Source organism: Camelus ferus, chromosome 14, assembly GCF_009834535.1.
Source record: "Camelus ferus isolate YT-003-E chromosome 14, BCGSAC_Cfer_1.0, whole genome shotgun sequence".
In the NCBI taxonomy this organism is placed as follows: Eukaryota; Metazoa; Chordata; class Mammalia; order Artiodactyla; family Camelidae; genus Camelus; species Camelus ferus.
In genome coordinates, this window is record NC_045709.1 from 48907218 (window position 1) to 48933707 (window position 26490).

General features: G+C 41.5%; 1 protein-coding gene and 1 pseudogene across 2 annotated transcripts in view; both read left to right on the forward strand.

The window, feature by feature from the left end:
• OBI1 (ORC ubiquitin ligase 1) overlaps positions 1 to 20197 on the forward strand; it is a 40621-nt gene extending 20424 nt beyond the window's left edge. For both annotated transcript variants that reach the window (XM_032496834.1, XM_032496835.1), the window contains one exon: positions 16738 to 20197. In XM_032496834.1, the coding sequence (XP_032352725.1) occupies positions 16738 to 18253 (1516 nt within the window). In that variant the 3' untranslated portion in view covers positions 18254 to 20197. The remainder of the gene's footprint in view (positions 1 to 16737) is intronic.
• On the forward strand, positions 5278 to 6120 carry LOC102515234 (annotated as a pseudogene).
• Positions 20198 to 26490: the final 6293 nt, after the last annotated feature.

The following is a 26490-nucleotide window of genomic DNA, read 5'->3' on the forward strand; positions in this document are numbered from 1 at the left end:
TTACAGATGATGAAATGGAAGCAAAGAGAGATTAAATTAATTTTTCTAAATCTGCACAGCTATTCAGTGGTGGAAATAGAATTTGAACCCAGGTAGTCCTGCCCCAGAGTCTGTGCTCTATTACATTACACTGAAAACCATTTCTCTACTACACTACCCGTTATACTGAAAGCCTGTCTGAAATCGAATTTAAGACATCATTTGTTGAATTTTGTACTGATTTGAACTGTACAATTAATGAATTTATTCTTCTTTTATAATGGGATAATTTTCACTTCATTCCAAAAGTTGAGATTGTAACCCTAGTGACCCACTTAACAGTTAGTTTGTTTAAAATTATAAGAAAGAGTTGAGAGTTAAGACTTGGAGATTGAGAAAAGATGGCAGCTAGCACTTGAGGTTATTCTTTCTCTAGGAAAAAAAAATGACAAGTGAAAAGAGAATATGTCCCCCATCACTCTGTGGGGTGGCAGATCAGAACCCCACGCTTTCTTTCTGTCCAGCCACTAGACTCATTTCTTCCTAGTGGAAAAAGACAAGGCAGGCCTAAACAAACAGTGGAAATTTACCCTCCCAGAAGTAGGTCTCTGCTTGTCATTTGCAGAGGAGAAAATATTGCCTTCAGTAAAACCAAGTGTGGTATCAGGAAATGGTAGAAGTAAACCATAATTACTCAAAGCTGAGATAACTAACCAATGGAGAAAGAAGCAAAGCTTTTACTTTTAAATAGTTCCTTCCCCCGTGCTCTCCAATCTCATTTTTCTTTCACTTCAGATAATGTCCTACTTTGACAAATTAGTGAAATAAGCTTAGGAAGTATTGCTGTTACTGTGTGGTGGTTTGAATCTCTGCTCTTCTCATTTATTGGCAGCTCGCCTTGCCCATCATAGTAATGCTTGTCCATTAGCCATTTCCCACAGCGTGCTGAATGGAACTGAAGCCATTTTGTTTGTAGCTTTTATTTCTTGAAAAGTTGCCCACCAGATTTCAGATTTAATGCTAGTACTTGGATGTGTGTTTTTAAATATCCATGACTCCAGCCTGGTGGACAGCTGAAGAATCTCACCTGAAGAAACCTCACCTCTGTCTGTTCTAATAAGCAGCACGCTTCTGAATCCCATATAACTTTGAGATCTGCTGTCTTTAACTTCCATTTCTTCCCTTCAAGGGAAGGGCATAGTTTCACTTAAAAAACGATTTGAACTGACCCCTGTTCCAGATCAATTTGCAATGCATTGAGGTATTAAATGCATTGCATTTGATTTATAGCCTTGTTTACTCTGCATCACCAAACCCTAGTGGGATTCAGAGAGAAGCTGACCACAGCTGAAAATACCCAGATCTGGTTTACCTGAGGAGAACTCCTATTTGTATTGAAAAGAGTATGAAATTTTAGGAGTTTAAAAGTAAATGCTGCAAGCAAATAAAAACTATCCATTCCATCTCGTTTCCTTGATTAGGAAGTGCCTTGACCACTTTTTTTTTCTCTTGTCTACTTGGTTAGGTGTCAAGTTGTACTTTTTATACACATGGCTTTAGTTTCTGATGTATCTTTCAAATTGTGCAGACATATTCTACAAATCATTCAGAAGAGAGAGCTTTACAATTTAGACACTAAAAAATCGGGAAGGTGTATTTATCAGCTTGGACTGCCATAACAAAATACTATAGACAGGGTGACTTAAACATTGGATGTTTATTTTCTCACTATTCTGGAGGCTAGAAGTCCCAGCTCAAGGTTCCACAGTTTAGGTTTCTGGCGAGGGCTGTCTTCTTGGCTTGCCAGACAGCCACCTTCTCTCGATGTCTTCACATGTCAGAGAGAGAGTGAGTGTTTTGGTCTCTCTTCTTACGAGGATACCAGTCCTTTTGGAGTAGGGTCTCATCTTTATGATCTCATTTAACCTTAATTACCTTCTAAAGACACTGGGGGTTAGGGCTTCAACACTGAGTTTGGTCGGGGGGCGGGGGTACCACAATTCAGTCCATAGCAAAAGGTATTTATTTTCAGGACACTCAAGCAAATATCATGCTATTGACCCAAAACTAGACTAACATCTGGTGTGAACAATAGGGACTTAAACATTTACATTTGTCTCAAGGAGATAGTGTTGTATAAAAGTAATATATTTTATAATTTTTTAAAACAGTACTATAATCTTCAAAATGAAACCTGGATTATCATTTATTTCTGCTACTGTTTTTATAGTCTATCTTTTACCCTCCATTATATCCAGTCTTAAAGTGTACCTGGATATTTTTCCTTTCTCAGCTTTAACTTAAAAGCCCTTTTGAGCAGTGTGACAAATACCCTACTAAGCATACTCTTCTAGGTTTCAATAATATCCATTCTATTCCTTGTCAAAAATTCATTGTCCTGATATCTAAACTGGTGGTCAAGAAAATGTCATCTTTTTCTTTGATTTGATGTAGCTACTTCCTGAATTCGTCTTTCTCTTCTAATTTCTTTCACCTGGAGGAAACCATCTGTCCGCCCTTTCAGTTATCTCTAATAAGGACTCCTAAGAGAATTGGACTTGATATTTAGAACTCAAGAGGTGGTGATAATGTCCTTTAGTTTACAAGGTTGATATGTGAGGAAAGCTCATTCTCCCAGCCAGCACAGAAATACTGAAAGTTTATTTCTTGACAGTGTACTAGATGCTTTGAACTATACAAAATAAACACTCTTTCTGACCTCTAAAGTAGGTTAGATTCCCTTACTATAATTTCTCCTACTGCTTTGTACTTTCTCGTCTTAGCATATATCACAGATACTAATAATTAATGTTTTATGTAGTTATTTGTTTCACTGCTTTCTTTTGTTTGAGCAAGGACTGTGGTTGTATTCACATTGTAGCCCTGTATTTTATAGAGTTCTGGCTAATATTCTTCTTCTAATATGTTGAGTAAATAAATAAAACTAAGGTTATGAGGAAACACAAAAATCCAGAATGTAATGCAGTCAATAGGAATAATGACTAGATTTCTTCATTAAATCATTGGCAAAATGGGAGAGGAAGTCTAACATACAATAAAAGAAAACTTAAGAGATACAATAACCAAATGCAGTGTACGAATTTTGTTTGACTATTGATTAATAACAAAACAAATATCAAAAGACATTTTTGAGGCAATTGGATAGATTTGAACGTGAACTTGATATTAGATAATATGAAGGAATTTTGTTTAGGTCTTGTGATTACTTAAGAAAATGTCCATATTTTCTTTTAGAAATGCATACTAAGATATGGACTACAGAATATTTTAACAAAAGAAAAAAAGGGACATATGAAATGAGGCAAAATCTTGATAATTGTTGAATGTGGGTAATGAGTATATGGAGGTTTGTTGTACGATGTTCTCTGTACTGCTGTGAATGCTTGAATTTCTTTACAATAAAAAATTAAAACCAACAAAGCATGGTCTTTGCCTCCAAGAAGCTCATAATTGAATGAAGGCAAGAGAAGAAACACGTAAAACAATTAAATACTAAGCAGTTACTATGCCAAATGAGACAACAATATGAGTTCAGAGAATGTCGGTTGCAGTGATGAGTGTCTTCATCTAAGAGGTGGGACTTGAGCCCAGCTTTGAAGGATGGAGATTTTAGTGAAGAGGAGGAAGGCATTCTGAGCGAGAGGAAACAGCTTGAGCTGTTATGAGTACTAAGAGGTCCCTTCAGCTCTAATTACTTGTCTCCAGAGCAGCCACAATTCATGCTCAAGAAACCTGATGGCTACCTTTTCAGACTCATCAGAGCAGAAGTCCTCTGTGTAATTTGCACATCTCTCTGTTGTGACCATCATCATCCCACTTAATAGCTGCTTACCACAGCTCCACTACATCCAGTACTCCACTGCATTCTGCTCCAGGCAGAAAGGCCCGTTCTCAGTCTCCTACTTAGTAGGGGATGCCAGGCGTGTCACACGTCCACGTGGTAAGAATCAAGAATAAGAAGCTGAAGGGAGGACTTCAGTGCTGCATTTCCCATATTCCTGAATTCCTTTGGCTTCAATTATTATTCCGAAGCTGTGCCAGGAAATGTGGATATATTTGTCCTCAATAGAGTTAGGAGTTCCTTAGTGACTTTTTTTATCTTGAAGAGGTATGAAGAATTGACATGTAAAGCAATTGAAAGTCCCATGCCCTCTCTCCGAGATCTCTCTGCTCAGTTGTCCCTTTTTGCTCCAGGCGTGCCAGGCAGAGTGCGCCATGTTGCCACCTATTATGAGGCTTCAGCAGAGCAGCACTTCTTGCCCTCAGCTACTAACCCACTTTAATAGCATTGGGTATAAAGTTCCATATACGAACTTCCGTAGGTCATTTCTGTCAGACTTGGTTATAGTTGGATTAATGGCTTTTTTTTTTTCTATAAATACGTATTCGGGAATGTCACTGAGTCTTTAGTGAGATCTGTGGATTTGATAGTGTCTCCCTGCAGGCATCATTTTTACTGCCCAGCAGCCCCAAGGCTTATCATTCTGGACCAGTCTTCACCTATGTGTTAGCTCCTTCTGGGGGAAGATGGAGGCTCCAGATACTCTCTAGACAGTGAGCAGTATTTCTCGTTATTACTGCGTGGAAAGAAGTGCTTTGAGGAGGAAAGAATAGGCTTCCTAGATCGTGACTTGTGCTTTCTTCCCTTCTTGCTGTATTTGTGTTTCTGGAGCCATCTCATCGACTCACGTGGCTTTAATAGTCATCCACACACGTATCAGAGATTGCAGAATAAAATCTAAATCTTTGGCCTCCCCTTTTCTCCTAAAATGTAGATTCATGTTTCCATCTGTCTGTTCTACACTTTCACTCAAGATCCTATACCTTAAATTCACCACAAAGCGTAGTGGTTAAATAAATGGTTATTAGTTCTGGAGACAAACAACCTAGATTCAAATTTCCCGCCTCCCTTTACCCAGTTCATTTTTACCATACACAAAATTGTTTTTATGAGGTATAAATCAAACTATTAAATCTTCTACCTAAAACTGTCCAGTGTTTTCCTAAAATAAAATCCAAATTCTTCACCAACTTGTCTCTGCTTTCCTGTTCTACTTCAGTCTCATTCCCCCAGCTCATTCTGCTCTAGCCATCCTGGCCTTCTGTTTCTATACATTCTGGGTTTCCCCCTCTGCGTAGAATGTTCTGCTACCACATCTTTGTGTAGCTGTCTCCTTCTGTCATGGGATTCAGAGAAGCTTTTCCTGATCGTTCAGTCTAAAGCAGCCCTCTGAGTTTGTCCCTGTGACCAGCTTGGATTTTGGACCAGCTGTTGCCATGTTGTCAGTCACTGCCTGTTTGGAGAGGTTCGTGCCCGTCCTCTTGGCCACGTCCCTCGGGGTGGCAGGAGTGCCTCAGCCCCTGCTACAGGCTGAGGTGCCCATGCTAGATGTAAAGTGGTCCTTCCTGTGCTGGGAGTCACTGAGTAGCCAGGCTATGGGTCAGCTTTTGGGCTCTTCCGAGAGCCTCAGTGTCCCTGCTTCTGTTCATTGTTCCCATATAGAGTTCTCTATCACTGCACTGAAGTGTTAGATAGGACTGAGTCTGCAAAAGAGATCAGTGAGGCTAGAAAAGGTTCCTCCTGTTTGATAACTGCAACAACTACTGTGGTATTCCATATGCTGCCCAGAATGTCATCTCCCACTTTGTTTCCACGTGCTTCTGCTGATGTGTTGGCCATGCTGAAAATTGAAATTGAGTTACCCGACATTCCAGAAGACAAGAACATGACTTTCAAATGGAGAGGCAGACTCTTGTTTGTGCGTCATAGAACCAAGGACATGGAGCAGAAAGCTGCAGCTGAAGTGTCCCGATTGAGGGACCCACAGTATGATTTAGAGCAAGTAAAGAAACCTGAATGGCTTATCATGATAGGTGTTTGCACTCGTGTTGGTTGTGTATCCATTGCAAATGCAGGAGATTTGGGTGGTTATTACTGCCCTTGCTGTGTGGTTCACACTATGATGCATCTGTGGCAGGATGACGAAGGGGCCTGCACCTCTCAACCTTGAAGTTTCCCTGTATTAGTTCACCAGTCACAATATAGTGATTGCGTTAGAGACCTGGACTCAAGTCATAGACTTCTTTCAGTCTTCATGTCACCCCAGAAGCAGTATTTGAGAACAAGCCTTCTGTACTTCAAGCTAGTTGATATGAAATATTTTAAGAATTGCTAATAATGTATTTGCAAACATTAATGTGAATTAAGTTGAATTTAATGTTGAATGCTTTCAAGCATTCACCTAATAAAGCCACTATTAAACATTAAAGAAAGAGAGGGAGAGAAAGGAAGAAAGAGACAAGGAGAGAAAGAGAGAAATAAAGAATGAGGAAAGGAAGCAAGCAAGCAAGCAGCCATCTGCTTTTGCACCTTCTCCTTCCTTACTTAACCGTGGTAGTAAATTAATGGCACAGTGAAGCAGTGTAGCAGGTGGTTCTGATCTCAGGCTCTGGAGCCAGAGTCACTAGCACTGAACTCTGGCTCTGTCTGCTCACTAACTCTGTGATTTGGGGGATGATATTTAACCTTCTTGTATCTCAGTTTTTATCTTCTGTGAAATGGGTCCATAGGTTGTAGGGAGGTTTAAATGAATTAAAACTTGAAATGTACTTATAACAGAGCCCACAGTTAATGCACAACCGATATTATAGTAGTATTGTCTTCTTAGCCCTTATCCCTGTCTGAAATTACCTTGTTCGTTTAATTGTGTGACCTGTTGTTCTGTCCCTTTCATTCTAAACTCGAAGCTCCATGAGGGTAAGGACCTTGCTAGCTATCTCCAGGAGCTGAAAGACTTGTTGAATTACTAAATGAATAGATAAATAACATTCGATAAATTGCTCAACCTTTTGAAGCCATCACTTTCTTTATGTAAAATGTGGAAATGTATTATTTTGAGGATTAAAGGAAATAATTTTTTGTTCTTGGCATAACACGTAGCACAAAGAACTGGTAGAGGTGTGTCTGAATAATTATATCCATTATCCATCCCACACAAAAGATTATTTATCCTCTTGCCTTGTTCCTATCCTCCTTAATGGCTTTACTGCTCATCTGGTTGTCTAAGATAAAGACCTCAGTCTTCCTATGTTTCTCCACCCCTTCTCCTCATCCCACACCTAATTGTTCAGTAGATTCTGTCCTACCTGTGAAATGCCCCTGTAATCCATCTTCTTGTTCCCACTAGTTCAGATCCACTTAGATGATTTTGTGCATAGCCAGTGTCAACAACCTTCCAACTGCTTGCTCTTCTTTTCTTCTCCCAACCCTCGATCATCTGCTTTTCTTGTTGCCTCAATTCTAGAATATAAATTTGATGCTCTCTCTCCTGATTGATAACCTTTGGTGATTCTTCATTGCTCACAAATTAAAGCCCAGATTTCTTAGTATAGTATGCGAGCCTCTTTACTAATATGACATCAGCTTAGCCTTCTTAACTGCTCTCCAGCCTTCCCCTTCTTGCACTCTGCTTTAGTCCTGCTGAATATCTCCCTTGGCCCAGATTTGCCCAGGTTCTGTTATCACATGTACCTTTGCTCATGTCCTTCCTTTTGCTTTCCCTGGTCCTCCCCATTAGTCTCTCTGTTTTTATTCTGCCTGGTAAATTCCTACCCGTCCTTTGAAATTGAGCACAGTTGTCAGTTTATCTATGAGGCTCTCCAAGATTTCCCACTGTCCTTACATCAAATTGTTTTAAGGATTACATTGGATACTGACCAGTTCCATGACTGTCATGCTCTGTTAATCTACCAGCTCCTTGAAACTAAGACATATTTTTAAAAATGCACAGTGTGGATCTATGTAAAGTGTATGTGTATTTTCCCTCTGGGCCTGGCAGAAGGAAGGGGTCCTTACACCCTAATACTCCATACTACTGCTTGGAGGGAACTGACCAGGGAGTTAAGATCTTGAGCTTTCTTGAAGCTTAAAATATTTAGGGCTTAAGACGACAGGAAGTCAGAGATTCCTGGCATTCTCCAAATGAGGAGAGCAGAGGGATTTCCTGAAGTCTTCCTAAATTGCCCTAGAAATTGAGAGTTAGAAAAAGGAAGGAGGAGGCAGTGTCAGGGCTTGCCTGGCTCTAGGACAAGGTTTCTGGTCGGAGGCTCCTTGCTTGAACCAGGTTTTCCGGCCCTTGTCTGTTTCCGTGCTGACCCTGAGCTGTGGCTCATCCTGATTCACACGTCTGCTCTTCCTAAACTGCCTCTCAAGATGTGCCAGTTCTGCTCCGACCACGCCAGGCTTCCAGCTTCCTCGGCAACACCTCTGGTCTTGCTGGCCTTCCTTGGCTGTTCTCTCTTCTTGACCTTTTCTGGCCTTTTTTGTTTCTCACGATTCTGCTCTGACGAACACCATGATTCCTGGTATTTGACCCTAGCCTGATCTGTTGACTGATTCTGCTGTGCCCTTTGGTTTTCCCAGAAGGGGAACTTGTAGACTGTCAGGGGAGCCTGATGTTACCCTGGGGCCAGACTGTGACAGCCCGTGTGCTCGGGCCCCTCAGCCGCCGGAGGGGCCCTTCTCTGGATATTCAGCTAATTGGGGGTGGACAGTCACTGCAGTTTTCTGTCAGCTTGTCTTTGTTGTATTGATAAGATATTTTAGGAGCCTGCAGTTCATGCTGATGACTAAGCGGTAAGGTTGTCAGAAAGATTATGAACTGCTTGAGAGCAAGGGTAATGTCTTCTACTCCTTTAGTTTTCCTTCCTCATAGCCCTCAGCATACATTAGTTCTCAGTAACTGTCATCTGAGTAATAATTACAGAGTGGCTGAATCAGTCTTCTGTTTTATTTTGTTACATATTGTTCCTTATGCCGAGAGAGAAGAGAGAGAGAGCAAGATTTAACTATAGTGAAAAATGTATAGATACTATTAGTTCAGAGAGTTTTAAGTACGCTTTTTTCTACCCAGCAATAGTTGAACTCTTTTGTACTATTGAGATGTTGTTGTTAAAGTTAATGTATTTTGGGAAAAGGTGTAAATCCTTTATTCCTCTTAGAACTATACAAAGATATGAAATAGCATGTCTCAAGGTTTTCTCCTCTCTCCTTCCGTGAAAGATTCGGATTGCCATTGATCCTCATGTCAACTTCAAGACTGATGTTTTAGACTAGAAAATTAGGGTGTTTCTACATAGAAATTGAAATAAAATATATTTATCAAATAGAATGGAATTTATTCCACAGTAAAGAGTAGTTCGTCTTCATAGGCAGTGAATATAGATGTGGGCTGGCCCTTTTTAGAGACTTACCACAGATAAGAATCTGTTCCTCTTCAATCTACATATGCTGCCCAACACTTGTTGTTTCTATTAAAAATTTCTAGGTATCTCAGTAAGACTTTTCACCACAATTTTGAACTACAAATGCATCGTTAGTTTAAATAAAATTAACATACACACAAAATTTTCTTTAAAATTGTGTTAATGATATGAGCTATTATTGTTAAACTCTGCTCTCTATTTGAAAGCTTGCAAATCAGACTCTACCTTAATTTTTTAAACAGTGCTTTTGGGAGGTGGAAGGAGGAGGAATGTCTGCAAGGGCCTTAATTATTTTGTCTAGTTCCACTGTCCATGTGATTTTTGTCTTTAGAGGAAAACTGTGGCCTTTTTTTGTTCTTGCAAATATTGGATCATTCTGTTTTATAGTAAAATTAAGATGCAACATAACATAGCTTGTGTTTTTTATTCCTTACTATTAGACCTTGAGATAAGTAAGTGCCTATTGATGTTTAGGTCCTAAAATTTTGCATTTAAAATTTTGCTCATTTCACATAAGTAGCTTTGTTTCCTTGTAGTTGAAAATACCTGCTGATTGTGCACGAGGTAGATGGGATGATCATGTCTGCCGTTTGCACCTAGCACAATTAAAGATGGAGCTTACAGTTTATGCTCCAGATTTCGTATTCTTATCTCTGGTTACACTAGTCACCCTCTGCTGGCATTTGCCAGGGTGATCTGTCTGTGCTATAGTTTCTTGCAAGATCACTTTGATAAATGATTTTTGGAAATTTGAAAATACTCTGGACCTTATGTCTAGAAATAATGGGTGTTTGAGAAACATTAATTGACTTTGTACATACATATCTGTATGTCTTCCTACATCTTGTTTTCTTTTTTCCTATCCATGCTCTGTTAGCAAATATATATATTAATAAGTATTACAACTGTGCTAGTCCCTTGACTGTGTATACAGATTTGGTATGCAGTGGACAGGCTTACATTTTGGACTATGTCATAGTATAAATGGTGCTGACATTACTTAAGAAGGGATCTCACGTTCAGGCATCTCATATGGCTTCATATATAGTACATGGACTCAGACAGACTTGAATTTAAATCTTCTTCCTGATGCTTTTCTTTATAACCTAGAACAAGAGACAACCTTTTTAAGCTTCTTGTTTCTCATCTTTAAAATAAGAACAACAGATCTTCATAAATTGGATGTAATGATTAAGTAAGTGACCAAGCACATAGCAATGCACTTGACACAAGTAAACTTTTAGAAATGGCGGCGGCGGCTGCTGCTGTCATTGTCAATAGTAGTCACTTACACTGCTGTTGAAGACTTATCTGTTACACTTACTTTTGGTAATTTCCATCCCTGAAGTTCACTTTCCTTTTTATTTGGATGTTGGGCCAAGGAATAGAAACATGTCTTGAGTCTTCATGGGGGAAGGTTTTTTCCTGTTCTAAGTATACCTCATGTTATTTAATATACTTTAATGACTCAACTAGTGTGACCAGGATTGGCCATAGGCAATACTTTTTTTTTTTTTTAACAAATTCTCTAGGAATGTAGCATTTTCATTACCAAGTGTTACATTTTAAACAGAGAACACTCTCTTGAGGAAACACTGCCAAGTCGTGGGGCTCAGCAGTGGATGTAAGTGTACAGGCCATTTCCCAAAGCTTCCCTCATAGTTTTATGGCAGAGCACTCTCCCCCGTCCTCCCGACACACACCCAGGGATGAGATAGACGTGGGTAACACACAGCGACTTACTGGAAGCGGGTGAGAGAAGGGCCTTTACCACCAGACACAGGTTTGAGCTCCCGACAGTCCTGGTCCTCCCTGTCCTCTCTTCCTAAATCATGCCCGTACCCATCCTGTGCACACATGCACACAGCAGAGCTCAGCACTGGGATCTCTCTTTTTCCTTCCTACTCCTGTCAAAACTCAGGTCCCGAAGAGCTCATATTACAGACTCCTCACTTAAGTTTTGTGTAATCAAAAAGAGGAGTTTGCAGACTTAAGGAGCCTCTAACTCACAGATTATGCTTTAGGAGAAAACACTTAGGAAAGGGAAAGGAACAGTGGAAGGTTTTTTTCCTCTGAAACTCTCTACCTCTCCCTCGTGTTTAAAATGAAGATATTGTCCTAGTATCTCTGAAAATCAGGGAATGAGAAGATACTCAACTACAGTTTTATAGCCAGGCAACTCTAATAAAATTTACTCTGTGAATGGGTCATTTTTTCTTAGGCAAGTTTAACAGTTCTTTTAAAAAAAAATTGTTGAGACTCACTTAAGTTTACTTGGTTTACCCACATACCAAGTGTTACTTTAGTGTAGGTAATCCTCACTTTGCATGATTATATAGAACCATAAAAATGACCATTCATCCTAAAGCCATGCAAAGCAATCTTAATCATCAATGAGAAAAATCAAATTGTTCGATAAACTTGAATAATTTTTTGTCAAAACTCTGTCAGTGACTCTTACTGTCATTTATAAATGTATATGAAGACAAAAAAATAGTAAAGCTGGTATTTATTTAGTGCTTTAATATTTATGTAGTACAATTTAAGACATTAGAAACATTGAGAAGTGAAATGTTTTCTTTCTTTATAGAAAACTTACGGAGAATAGTCTGAACAGCAGTGCCTGCCTTCTTATCATCTAGCTTACGATACGCAGGTAGCAGACTCTAACGCTTTGATGAATTGTGGTTGGTACTCCTTAGTTTGCATCAGCTTTAACATTTTATCCTTTTGTGCTTTCAGTGTCATGAAATAGCTCTACGTCGCTTTAATGTGAAGTTTTTTTGCCAGCCTGTCACTTCCTCTAGACATCTTTATCCTTTTCATCACAACCACTTCTCTCATTTATGTCAAGAAGTTTGCCTTTCCCAAGTTCCTCCGGCGTACCTAGGGTTTCTCGAATACTAGCAGTTTGAGCATCCCCACGGTCAGCTATTCTTTTCTAACTAAATTTGCATTAGATTCTTATTTTACTAGTAGCGTTAGTCAGCTTTTCCATTCTTTGTTGTACCTCGTGTTTGTTGGCCAAGTCCGTCGTTTGATTATCCACTTTCATAAAATGTCGTGTGGCAGCACGACTCCATGTATTGCTGTCTTGTGTGTGAACTGAGTAACAGGTGCACAGGGACTCATTCGTCACTTTCAGGCTCTGAAAGAAGTGACCTGCCTGGTCACTGATTGTGGTGCATGCTTGTTATTTTTATAGTGCGTTGTGACCTGAGAGGCTAGCAGTGAAGTTTTTACTTTATGCGGCTACTCACAGTCAACATAATGTGGTGAATCTGAACCACGTTGTTAAGTGACTGGTGCTATACAGCTAAACTGTGGCAGCTGAAATTTGTGCATATAGGAGCCATTTACATCAAGGACCTCAGTACTGAAAACCTGCCAGACAGGCCAGGATCACAAAAGCTGGTCCAGATCCAAAGATTGCTTTCACTTTGCTTCACTCTTACTTCAGGTCCTAAGGAAGGAAAAGATTTTAGAATCAAAGGTACGTGGGAAGCAGATGGGCTTGCTTCCCCAGCGCCCCTCTTGTTCCCCAAGAAGATGCTTCTGAAGTTTGCTGGTCTCAGCAACCCACTGCGCTGGCTGCATGAATCCCTTTTGTTGGGGATACCATTGAGAACTAGAGAGGCGAGGCCACGAACGTTTTCACTACTAGTTGATGGTTGCATGGCACTAGAGGTTAGTCCTTCTGACGCTTGGTTCTGACATTTATTCTTTTACCACATTTGCTTTCTTACCCCCTTCAAACACATCCTGTTCCTCCTGGATAATGGGCGATGACAAAATGTGGTCTTGGGAACTTTTCATTGTTAAAGACACCCTTACCCTTGTTATAATACCTCAGAGGCCCAACCAGTAGGACTTTCATTTCTCTTATGTCTAGTAGGGACAGGAAGACTCTTGTACCTCTGTCACTTTTGGACAGGGGAGCCCTCAGCCAGAATGTATCCATCAGTTAACATTGCAAGATGAAAAACCCTTTAAGCTTCTCCTACGTTCTAGCAGAACACACTTCCAGTATCACGTGCAGCCCCCAAACTGCTTTATGATGTTTTCTCTGACATAATGAAGCCTTTGGCCATCACTGCTGCTTTAAAAATCAAAGCCTTTTGGTCTCTAATGGAAATTTGCTCAGGAGAAGGAAGTATGGTAAGTGATGTTAGAAATCCCTCTAGCTTGCCTTGACATTGACTCATGTAATGTTATGAACTCTGGAAATATCTGGAATTAGCGTGGGTAAGAGAGAATTTAAACTCAAAGTTAAATAAACTCTTATCCTCCTTGTTTTCTTCCATGGGAGTGTAGCATTGGGTATGCCTTCGTAACTGTTACTTCTATGTGATCAAGTAAATTGTCCCTTGCCAGATGTATATAGGTATCTAGTGTAAGCAAAAAATCCCTGATACCTACGTCCAAAGTCTCATGTGTCTGCTTTCTCTTGCTAAGGTGAAAGTGGAGAGTTCTGTTTTGGGTGGAGCAATGTAGAACAGCAAGCCTGCGGTTAATGTGGCCTTCTCTGTTGCTCTTCCTGGTGTCAGTGAAAAAAGAAAATAAGCAGTCAAACAAATGTGTGAAACACGTAGTTTAGTAATTTAGTGACTCGTAATACTCCTATGTTAAAGGGGCCCAAGGGCCTTTGGCTTACCTTGTGGTGGTAGCTCTGTCTTGGTGTAAGACATTGATGTATCTTAAAGAAAGCAACATTTTTTCGAGAAATATTTAATGAGAAACTACTGTGTACCAAAAAGGAGCTAGCAGTAAATGTAAGACGTTCAACTCCCTGCTTTCCTGGAGCTTATACTCCAATAGGGAAGGGAGAGACAGAAAACAAACTACATGGATTGATTAATTGATCAGTTCCTTGCTTTCACTGTATATTTCTTCTAGTTTGCCCACTGGCACAGGCCCCTTAATAGCATGGTAAAAAGGTCTGACCATTCGAAGTATTATAGACTTGCAAAGTATTGGAATGGAGCTTTGGGGAATTAGGGCAGTGACCTCTTAGAAAACAGCCAGCTCCATCAGTGACTCCTGCTTGCATGTCCCTCTGCTGTGTGCTTCGTTGCTGGCCATCGTTGCTAGTTCTTATGGCACTTCAGCTTTATTTCTGAAGTAACACAAAAAATACACTTAGGTTATCATTTTAACTTCAACTCAGAACAATTTAACTTACTTCTTTTAAAATCATAATAATAAAAATGGGACAAATGTAGCATCATAAAATGACATTATGTTTGCAATTCCAGGCTAAAACCTAGAAGAAGCTGCTAATATTTGGATGAAACATTCCTTCTTTATCATTACTTCTTACGTAGGCTTCTGAGCTCCCAAGGACATCCTTTGGTAACAGCTAACTTACTATGTAGCAACATTATTTGATTTGAAATCCTGTGACTTTTTTTTTCATCTGAGGATAGCTTTATTATAAAAATTGCACTTAAGGAAAAACAAATTTTATCTTGCTAAGCAAATTTAAGGCTGTCACTTTTGCTCTTTTCATTAAATAAACATGCTGTACAGTTTTTCCATTTAAAAATGTGTTAGTTGTTTGATTATGCCGGAGTACTTAGAGTCAAGAACACACAAATAATTTTGCTGAATGAACTTGAAGATCTTTGTCCACTTTTTAAAATTCTCTTGCAGAAACTACCACTCTGTCAAATACTACATTTACAAACAAAAACGTTTTTCTTTGGTGAAGAAAGAAAAGCTCCCATCATTCATTTAACCAGATACTCGTGGTAGTGAACTTTGTCTTTAGAAGAAGGAGGCTTGTTACTGTGGCTGCTTTTGTTTTGGTTATACCTGTTGGGTTTGTGTTATGTTTTAGAGGTTGAAAGGGAGTATGCTCTTTCTGGGAGTTCAGTTAATTGCAGTGAGTTTATCGATATTTGGTAATGTGTCTTTCAAGGCCCTTTCTAATCCTGAAATTCTATGAATCTATATTCACCTTTCCCCTGCTTTTTTCCCCAAGTGATAAGACAAGCAGGTATCGTGTCAGGGGGAGCTGGAGAGTGAATTGGGCTACCATTTAGGAGGAGGTGTTGGGTACTGAGTGGGAGACAGAACATACAGTGGGTAACTCTAAGAATTGCAGTTAACTGTTGGTTCCTTCTCCTTTTTGTTTGTTGTTTCTTTTTTTAAATAGTGCTACTGGCTCCTTCTCCTATTTATTTATTTTTTAATATTTAGTGCATTTTCTTAATTGTAATTATTTTTGTAATTAGGGAAGAAAGAAAGGAAAATAAAAATCCATAGATAAAAACAATGTTTAGAAGTCACTTCTCAAGTACCTTGCTCCAAAAAGGTAATGTGTGAATTCTTCAAGATTGGCCTATATTTAAGTCATCAAAAAGATGATTAAGTAAAGTCTTTTTAAAAGAACTTTTGTGGAGAGAAGTTATTTTTCATGGAGTTAGAATGTAAGGCTTATGTTTACTGACTCATAAGAAGCAGTTTCCTGAAAGGTGGAATTTTCCTTGGTGATCAGATAGAATTTAAGGTAGATATTTTATGTCCCTTGGAGCTGAGACAGTCTTATTGATCATTGTATCATCAGTTCCAAATATACGACCAGCCATACTAGGTGCTCAAAAATTATATTCTGAGCAGAACCCAGTACCCATTCTTAAGGGAATAATGAAAACAAGATAACCCCCAAGTGAAAGGAGTGAATTTTTGATGTATTCTTTTTCATTTACTCTTCAAAATGTTCCTTTTCAGAAAATGTAAAAATGTTTCTATGTGTAATTTATTGGAACCACAAGCACTGATTTTGTATCTCAGAGTTGGAAGAAATGAAATTGATTTCCCACACAGTTGTAAAATGCCAAAAATACGTAGAGCTAAAATGAATTAAAGCCTGGTGTTCAGAAAGGCCAAGTTAAAAACTTCAGATCAAGGGTGGCTGTGATTGAAATGGTCCAAATAAGTATTTAAAGCCACTCCTGCTGGAACTGCTAAGATTTCTGAATTTCAAATTGGCATTTTATGTTTGACAAGGTGACATTGTATAAGAAATGTATTGTAAAACACTGCTGTATGATAGGAAAATGATTGAATGTAAATATTTCAAGATGTGGACCACTGTTCAAATGTTATCATAAATCTTTGCCATTGTTTTAGGGTATAACTCTTCCTGCATATATGAGCTGAGTTGATAGAGCTAGCTCTTGGAAGGGAAATCATCAGTGAGCCTCTGCCTCACTGCTACCACTAGTGTGACTTGGTCACAAAACTAGTAGGCCTATGCCGTTACTATCATATGCTCATTGTTACATGAATGGGAAAACCCTCCTTTGAAGCTACTACATCTGATATTACTCTTATCCTGCTCATTATGTGGTCTGAAGTGTCACTGTTTTGTGATATTAGAATGGGCAGAGACAATTTGTACTCTTAAACTTTGAAAAGGAAAGAAAAAAGCTTGAACTATAAGGTTAACTATCCATCCATTCCTTGCAGGTTTGGAAGGTTCACAGTAGCTGCCCTTCAGTCCAAAGTCGAACAGTATGAACGTGAAACCAATCGCCTCAAGAAGGCCCTGGAACGAAGTGATAAGTATATAGAGGAACTGGAATCTCAAATTACACAGCTAAAAAATTCAAGTGACGAGAAGGAAGCTATGAATTCCATTTGCCAGAGGGCACTTTCTACAGATGGCAAGGTGAGCAAAGACAGTGAGGAAGATATGGCATCCAAGAATCAAGGTGATGGTGCCAGAAAGCAGCTTGGCTCATCCACCTCAAGTTCTCAGCTGGCAAAACCTTCTAGCAGTTCCGCTAGGCAGGAAAGCATCAGCAAAACAGAACCAAATTGTTCTAAGAACAAAGACCTATATCAAAAGCAGGTGGAAGTAATGTTAGATGTGACAGATACAAGTATGGATACTTACTTGGAAAGAGAATGGGGTAATAAGCCTGGTGATTGTGTCCCCTTCAAAGATGAAGAACTCTATGATCTTCCAGCTCCCTGTACACCTTTGTCCCTTAGTTGCCTCCAGCTCAGCACACCAGAAAATAGAGAGAGCTCTGTGGTCAAAGCAGGAGGGTCCAAAAAGCACTCAAACCATCTCAGAAAATTAGTGTTTGATGATTTTTGTGATTCTCCAAATGTTTGTAATAAAGATTCTTCAGAAGATGATAGAAGTGAAAATGAAAAGAAATCAGAATGTTTTACTTCCCCAAAGACGGGGTTTTGGGATTGTTGTTCCACCAGTTATGCCCCCAGCTTGGACTTTGACAGCTCGGAGGGGAACACGATAGCAAATTCTGTTGGAGAAATTTCTTCAAAATTGAGTGAGAAATCAGGCTCATGTTTATCCAAGAGGTTGAATTCCATCCGCTCTTTTGAAATGAATAGGACAAGAACATCCAGTGAAGCATCAATGGACGCAGCTTACCTTGATAAAATCTCGGAGTTGGATTCAATGATGTCAGAGTCAGACAACAGCAAGAGCCCTTGTAATAACGGTTTTAAGTCATTGGACTTGGATGGGTTATCAAAGTCATCTGAAGGCAATGAATTCCTTGAGGAACAAGATAAGTTGGACGAAAGAACTAAGCCAAACCTTTCCAAAGGTTCTATAACTACTGATCAGTTAGAAAATGGAAATGAATGGAAACCCAACTCTTTTTTCCTCCTCTCTCCATCTGACCAAGAAATGAATGAAGATTTTTCACTCCATCCCAGTTCTAACCCAGGAACCAATGAAATCAAACCCCCAAGCTGTTTGTTTCAGACTGAGTTCTCCCAGGGTATTTTGCTAAGCAGTTCCCACCGGCTGTTTGAAGATCAAAGGTTTGGGTCATCTTTGTTTAAGATGTCCTCAGAGATGCATGGGCTTCATAACCACCTTCAGTCTCCTTGGTCTAGTTCTTTCGTGCCTGAAAAGAGGAATAAAAATGTGAATCAATCCACAAAAAGAAAAATCCAGACCAGCCTTTCTAATGCCAGCCCATCGAAAGCAACTAAAAGTTGACTCATTAGTAAGGTGTCATTTATGTTTTTGTCCTGAAAGGAATATAAGGTTTTAAAATTACTTATTTCCCCTCATAAAAGCTCTAGACAATTTTGAACTGATAATCTTTAGTCAGATATCAGGTCAGAATGGTGGATTAGCCTATACCCAGGATACTTCTGTTCATTTTGAAGAGTTTAGTCTTTTTCATTTTTGACCAGAAAAGGTAGGGAGAGGGTTTCTTTTTAATGAATATTATATGTGTCTGGTTTGGGTATATTTCGTTTTCTTGAATCTTGATTTAACTATTCACATGCAATGGCCTATTAATAAGTCTCAGTTGTTTTCAGAACTTGGATTTCTTAAATAAAACTTTTGATGTTGTCTGCATACTGCTTATAAGACACTTGAGTTCTTTAAAGCTTCTCCCAGGGTGGAAATTATTTTGCCTGCTTCTTTTTATTTATGTTTAGTGATGGCCTAACTTTTATTCAAGGCTGTGGTGGAGAAACAGCACTCAAACTTTAGTCCAATATTCATTTACTTTTTTTTTTTTTTAGGTTTTACGTACATGTTTGCATTTTTAACATTGTGTTTTGTCCAGTTTTTGTGAAAATGTGTTGCTAGTATGAAAGAATACATTTTCTATATGAAAAAATTTGTTTAATGTCAGGTAGCTTTCATTGTTCGTCTTTTTGTGTGTGTTGAAAATCAGAAATTGAGTCTACTTGAGTAAGAAATCACAGAACAGTTGGCTTTGGAGGAGCCTAAACTTGGTAGCATCATTGTTTCAGATATACAGGTGCAAAAGTTCTTGATCCACTTATGTCCCCAGGGAGGTTTTTATGGAGTGGTGAAGTTCTTGTTTGCATGTTACTGTTCTTTGTGGAAACTGTGTGCATGGTAGCATCCTTGCTCGCACTGTCTTCCTTACTTAAGAAAAAGAAGTTTCAGTTCACTAATAGAATATTTTTTAATGTAGGACAATTTTTTTTTTTCCGTGAAGTGTTAAGGGGATGAGAATAGGTGAGCTAAGCACAATTTTTAATTTAGGCTCTGAAAAGGTATACTATTCTAAACATGTTTGGTATGCCTGCATAGGCCTTGAAAATGGCTTGTATGCTAATGACTTGTTTATCTAATGTGCACTGAGCATTTTACATTAATACTGTACTGTTTTACATTAATACTGCATGCTTTTCTATGTGAATTGAATAAAGGATGTCATAAGCACTGTAATCCTTGATGTTGTCTCAAATGTTGAATAAGCCTATAAAGACCAGTAACACTTAACCATTTTAAATTGCTCTTTGAATTTAAGGGTTTGCAAACTCTGGCCCATGGACCAAATCTGGCCTTTATCTGTCTTTGTGAAAGGCCTGTGAACCAAAAAATGGTTTGTACATTTTAATGAGTTTTAAAAATCCAAAGAATATTTCATAGCACAGGAAAATGATCTGAAATTCAAATTTCAGTGTTTCTAATTAAAGTCTTATTAGAACACAGCTCCATTTATTTCTTTATATTTGATCTGTGGCTGCTTTTGTACTGCAGTGGCAGAGTTGAATAGTTGTGACAGAGACCTTCTGGCCCACAAAGCCTGCGATATTTACTGTTTGGACTTTCACAGAAAAATTGGTTGACCTCTGTTACAATAACTCAGGATTCAATGAAACCATAGAAGTATAAAAAAATCACTTATGATTTGGAGAATCATGACTTCTACTTTTAGAAGTAATAAGAGCCTCCCCCCCAAAAAAACTAATAGAAAGCATAATTTTTGCTGTCATATTTTTATCCAATAAACATTTGTGCATGATTTCATCTTTTCTGATAATGTTTAAGCTAATGGATATGTTCAGATATATTGCAGTTTAAATATCTTTGACAGTGTGGTTATACATTTGAAATTCTACTAAATGCAGAAATTAAAGATTTTCTGAATAAATTTGGGGGTAAACCTCACTCTAATTCTGTCTCTAACTCTTCTTTACCAGGAATGTGTCAGTTTTTAATCCAAATACAAACTGACACTGTGCCGTGGAAATGCAGAGTGTGTAACCTGACTTACTAATGCCTACCTAGGGTGAGGGTATCTCTGTTGGACTGGGGTGTATCCCAGCTGCTTCAGAAACCCTGCTCCATCCTCTCCAAAACAGTATTTCATACATTATATTAGATTAATCAAACCTGTGACATTCCTCAGTTGAAGGAAATAATATGTGCAGGATTTGATTTTAATGACACATTCTCATTTGTACTTCTAATCTCTTTACCATAATCTGAAATGTCATGACAAATATGATGGTCTCACATTTTTAAATATAATCTATTACATGTATACACTCTAAAACAAAACAAAACAGACAAAAAAAAAACTACCTTTTATTGAAACTAAGTACTTTACTAACCTCTATCTCATCTAAACTTCTTTTCAAACTCTGTGAGCCAAGAATTATTTCCCCCAGTTTACAAATAAGTGAATTGAGGGTTAGTGGTCACTCAGCTAGAATGGGGTTGGAATCGTGTCCTGGAGCTGGGCCTCTGACCCCAGAGCTTGGACTCCGTCTCATGCATGGGAAGCATAGGAGTTCACATTTGTAAGCCAAAGAATGAATGGGTTTGAAGTTTACAAGGATTCTTTTTTAAGCAGTATTTGGGAAGTATCAGCATGTTTCTTTTCAAGTAGCATTTAATTCCTCCCGGTGTCCTGGATCTGAGTCTACTACTAAGTGGAAGCTCAGTGATGGGAGCTGTGTGTGTGCCACTTTTAAGTTTATAGAAATTTGCATTAACTCCGACATTTAGATGAATTTCAAAATAGCACGAAAGCTATGTTGGAAAAAGATGTGCTGGTGATAAAGGGAAGACATATCAATTCATGTCTTTATAAAAACAGTTTCTTTTGACTGCTCATCTTTCTAAAAATGCTACAGCGAAGAGAATGTGACATGCTAGATACTTTTTTTTTAACATGACCTTTAGTGTTCATATTTCAATTTTGAAAATCTTCATCCCATCCAAAATGACAGTCTTTCCCCTGTTTAAATGGATCAACTGAGACTTAAAACTGAAAATGGCAGATTTTAAGATTGATAGTTCCTTAATTTCAAATCTGCTCTGTTTTCCTATAAACTTTTATATTTGCATTGGTTTGAAACCTCTAAAGTTAGCACTGAACAAGGGAAGAAATTTGGTCTTTATTCTTCGTACATTTCACGAATTTGTTTGAATGCTTTTCAATTATTCAAAGTGTAATACACGCACTAGACATTCCCCCTCTCCCCCCACTTTTGCACCTGTGAATGATGTTTGTAGAGATCAGTTTAACTTTATGGAATGTGGCCTATTAGATTAGAAGGGTTTCCCAAGGCCTCATAAGAAGGTCTTTCATTCCTATTCGTGGGAGTCCTACAACAGTCTGCCTATCATGATGTAACCCGATCCTTTTAATAATGCTTGGCAGAGAGAAAACCTTTTAAGCAATGATCTCAGAGTGCATAGTGAACATTTATTGCCTAATTCTCGGAACCCCACTCTGAGCGAGGAAGCATCTATTAAGTTGCAGATTTCTTTTAAGAACCCATCTGAAGCTTAGGCTTGGGTGATCTTAAGTTTGATATGACAGAGGCAGTCTAGAATACCTGGAATTGAAGCTCCACTTCTTGAAACATGGTAGAAGAGCCCTAGGTCTGCTGTGTATTAACAGGGAGCAGACCTCTCTAATAAATGTTAGTTGGATTAACCAAGTGTGTAGAAGTGTGCGCCTAGTGTGACATAATTTGGGGATGTAAAGATCAGTACCCTAGGGCAAGGATTTGACAGGCATTTGCTGAAATTTACTTAAGGAAGGAGGACCTAGTTCTGGTCCATTTTGATTCTTAAAACATTGGTGAGTAGAAAGGTGAATTGGGGATAGCGTGGGGCAGAGAGGAAACCACGCGGCTTCACGGACATCCTATATGTGTTGGGCCTTTAAGGATGAGTAAGAGTTTGGTGCAGAAGACATCTGTTCTGCGTGCGTGTCCGCTCTCCTGCAAGTGGGCGCCTATTTATCATAAGACTCTGAAGAGGTGCTGAAGGAACCATTCTCTAACAACAGGGCTCCTGGTTGAAAAAGGTTTCCCCATTGCTCCAGCCTGAGCTGGCAAGTTTTACTTTGGTCCACCTCCTCTCAGCATCCCCTGAGACTCTAAGCTCGCCCTCGCCGCCAGGACGGGCGGCCTTCTGGCGAGACTCTGACTCCCTGGGCGCTGGAAGGCTCAGGAGGTGGCAGGGCTGGCCCATCATCTGTCCATTAAGCCGAGGCTTGGCGCTCCGAGGGCCGGAGGGCGCGACCTCGCTTCACTCACAGGGTCATCTTTGTGCTGGGGGTGGGGAGGTGAGGTCTGGCCCGCCAGCCTCGGCTCGGGTCCCGCTTTCTTCCGTCTGATTCCGGCGAACCCCGCCTTCCCGGATTCTCGAATCCTGTACCGCTCCCTCTCCCCACCCCCAGACTCCCGGGAGGATAGACCATGCCCCTCCTGCTGGTGTTTCCTGCGCTCTTGAGGGCGCTCTCAGCCGCTCCCGCCCAAGCCCCACCCGAAGAAAGGACCTGCGCCGCGGTTTCCTTTCATTTCATCACCACGCGCGAAACCTGGCGATTAAGACGCGAAACCAACAAAGAGTTTTCTTTCCACCTTAACCTTGCACACAATCCTTTAACAAATTAATTAATCCTAATGAATTAACACTTCATTTATTTAAACGCGCTACAGTCCATGAATTAAATTTTCATGCAGTGATTAAAGGCTGTTAAAATATGCATGATTTCGTTAAAATTTTATAATAAATCAGGGCAATGTGTTACATGACAAGGCAACTATTTCCCAGTCCCTCGCAAGGGGCTTTGATTTGTGCAGGCAGCGCGGAGGAGGGGCGGCTGGCGGCGGAGCCGGCGAGCGTTGGAGCGGAGCGACGGGACCCAGCTCTGCACATCGGCGTTTGGACTCGCCGCTTCGCGCTTTCCTCCGTGGCGTCTGGACCCTCTTGGGGACCCTGCTCCTGCAGGCAGAGCCAAGCTTGCGGAGGACGATGGGAGCCCGCCTCTCGGTCCCCGGAACTGCACTCGTGGGGGGCTGGGGGTCCTCTGCTGTCCTTTTGCTCCAGCCGAGCTGCCTTCCAGCAACGCGTGCGTGCGTCTGGGTCGGAGCGGCGGGCGGGCGGCTATCTAGGGGAGAGGAAGGCGACACAACTTCCATCTCGTCTCGTGGGGTCAGGGGCGGATGTGTGTGTTGTAGAGTTGGTTTGTTCGTAATTTTTAACTAGGGTACCTCGAAGCCCTTTCTCTGACCAGCGCGGTCTCCCTTTTGGAAGGAGCCTGGGCGGGGAGGGGGCGGCTCTGCTTCTCATGGGACTAAACCGCAGGGGTCCGTGGCCAAGCTTAGCGGTTCATTATTCACCTGGACAGCAAAACTGGTTCCGGCAACTAGAGGGCGAGGAAGGCCGGCCGTACCCCTGTTAGGACGGAGACGTAGTCATGCGTCATCCCTAGGGCTTTCACAAGGTAGGTGGGTTTAAGCCCACAGAGAGTTTAGGGTGGTGAGATACATGCATAAATCCCTGCAGATCCCAAGAGTGGTAATGGCCGGCAGTGAACTTTACTGCTGCATCCTTCGGGCCGAAAGGATATGAGTGACATCTTGGAGTGGAGTGGTTGACATCCAGGAAAATGTTCCCAGGAAAGTTGTATTTGAATTAAACGGCCAGAAGAATGAAAACAGTGGTTTTCCGTCAGTCTACTCAAGAACTTTCTCTGCGGGTCCCCAGCTGGAGCCCAGACTGAATGCGGGACTGGTAGTCTTACAGCAGGTGATCACGAGGGTCCTCAAAATCTCACCCACCCCGGCCTTGGGGACGAGAGAGACGAGCCCCAAGTGTGCAGGGCGCGGAAGGACAGGGGCCTGCAGGAAATCTCCCAGCTCCTTCCAGCGAGCTCCTGGCTGTGAACTCGAGCTGAGCAGGGGAGGGGAGTGCGGCGGGCGGCAGAGGGCAGGCCACCGCCCAGGACCGCCTTGAGGGATAAGCGGTCTGGGCAGGCGAGGATCCCGGTCCCCATACCGCAGGAAGGCCGGGGCCAGGATGCGCGAGAGGTAGCTCAGAGAGACCAAGGATCATCGCAGCCCAGGCTAGGCGTTGGAAAGGCCGCCAGGAGGGGAAGTTAAAGTAGGGCCCTAGTCTCTCCTTTTTCCCACCCAAATGAGAGTGAGCAGTAGGGTGCCGGACTGCCCAAGTGCTGCCCCTCTTCCGAGAACCGCCCCTCCTCCACCGCCACAATTCTAGGCCTTCTACTCCCCTTCCTATCAATTCCCACTGCTTAAAACAACCCAAGAAGCCTCTGAAGCCGGCTGACTCGGCTCTGGTGGCTTTCCCTGCGCTCAAGGCGCTGACTGCATGTTATGTGGGCCGATTTTCTAGGCAGGTGCCTGCGGGGAACTTGAAGCCCCGAATCTGGGAGGAGCAGAGTTCCCTCTTGGGGCTCCAGAGCCCAAGGTGGCCAGTCTTGCAGGTTGGGCCAAATCCCTGGGTTTGGACAAGAACGTGGGGCCGGATTCCGCCCCCCCCCCCCCTTGTACACACACAACCTCCACGCACTTCACTGGACATCCTCAGGACCAAACCGTCCCAGATGCAGATAAATGGGTTCAACCCCAGAGGTGTGTGAGGGGAGGAGGAGGGGGCAGGTAGGGGCTGCCAAGTCCAGCGCCAACTTTCCCCGCGCCCCTTTGGAAGAGAAAGGCAGCCCAGCGGGTGGTAGCTGTCAGGCGCGCTCCGGAGCTGTGGAGGGGGCGGGGTGGTCAAAGGCCAAGAGCGTTCACCCCCAACGGTGCGGGTCCTTGAGCAGCGCCTCTCCCGCCACTCCAACCTACCCACGTCTGCTCCCTGAGCTCGGGAGAGAAGCCCTGCCAAAGGAAAGGAGAAGTGCGGCCTGCCAAAGGAGGAGGAGAAAATTAATTAATGAGGGAAAGAAATGTGTCTCTGATCCAGATGATAGACTCCCTGTCCCTGGGGGCGGAAATTCCTTGGAAATCAATAGCTGTGCATTAATTATCCCCCTCTTGATAAAATGCAAAGCTATGAGATTGGGGGAGGAGGGAATCTGTGTTGGTCATGAAACAGGAAGGAAAACAAAAAAAAAAGCTGCCCAGGAATCTATTCCTAGGCTCAGACCCCATGTGGGCATCACTAGCTCAGGCCAGGGCCAGCTAGTTACTGCAACAAAGCCGTGACATATTGGTGGACGGAGCCCCAGTTCACCACTCTTTCCTTTCACTGCCCTGGGGTGAATAGGGGAAGACTTGAAATGGTCCAGAGCCCTACCTGCAGATTCACCACTGCGTCCCACTCTCTTGCCTGGGGCCGAGGCCCAGCAGAAATGTGGCAGAATAATTCTGCAAGCATCATTCCCCACCCTACCCCATATTCCTGTACAACTCCCTCTCATGGCACCTATCACACCTGTACAACAAAACACCCCTTCACCTGGAGCTACCCCACTCTTATAGACTGCCACCACCTGGAGAGCAGATAGCCATATTTTATACTTCATTTTATCTCCCGTGTCTTGTCCTGGCTGAGATTGGTGCTCAGCAAGCATTTGAGAAAGAACAGTAGGGTAGAAAGTAAATGAGGAAGGAATGAAATAAATAACTTTAGGAAAAGAACAGGCTGGAATCAAGATATGCAGCTCTGTGAGGGGACAACACGCCCCTCTTCCTATCTGCACTTCCTTTTTAGGGAGAGAGGAGTGACCTTTAGTGATCTTCCAGATTGCTCCCCCCACTCCCACCCCTCATTGGCCCAGGCTTGCTGAAATCTCTGGCTCCTGACCCTCTCCAGTTGTCTTCTCTCCCTTTCTGCACACTATTGTTCAATGGGGCATTTCACTCTGTGACCAGCACCTTTCCTAAGCACCATGGTGGACTCAGGTGTGCCCTAATAGGGCTTTCAATCTATTAATTGGGGAGGGGGTGAGTTGGGACTTGTACCCAGGGCCCTACTTCTAACCCCTAGGAAAAACGAAGTATTCTGAGCAAAGGTCTGGCCCCACCCCCAAGGTGGACAGGGGCTCCGGTTGTCCAAAAAGAAGCGAACTAGGAGGGGAGTCTCGGCATGATGGTGAACTCTTGACCTCAGGCTGGAGACCTCCCAGCTCGATGTCGGAGGGTAAACCGAGATGAACTTTGGGTTCTCAGGGGCTCGCCTCGCTCTTTCGGGAT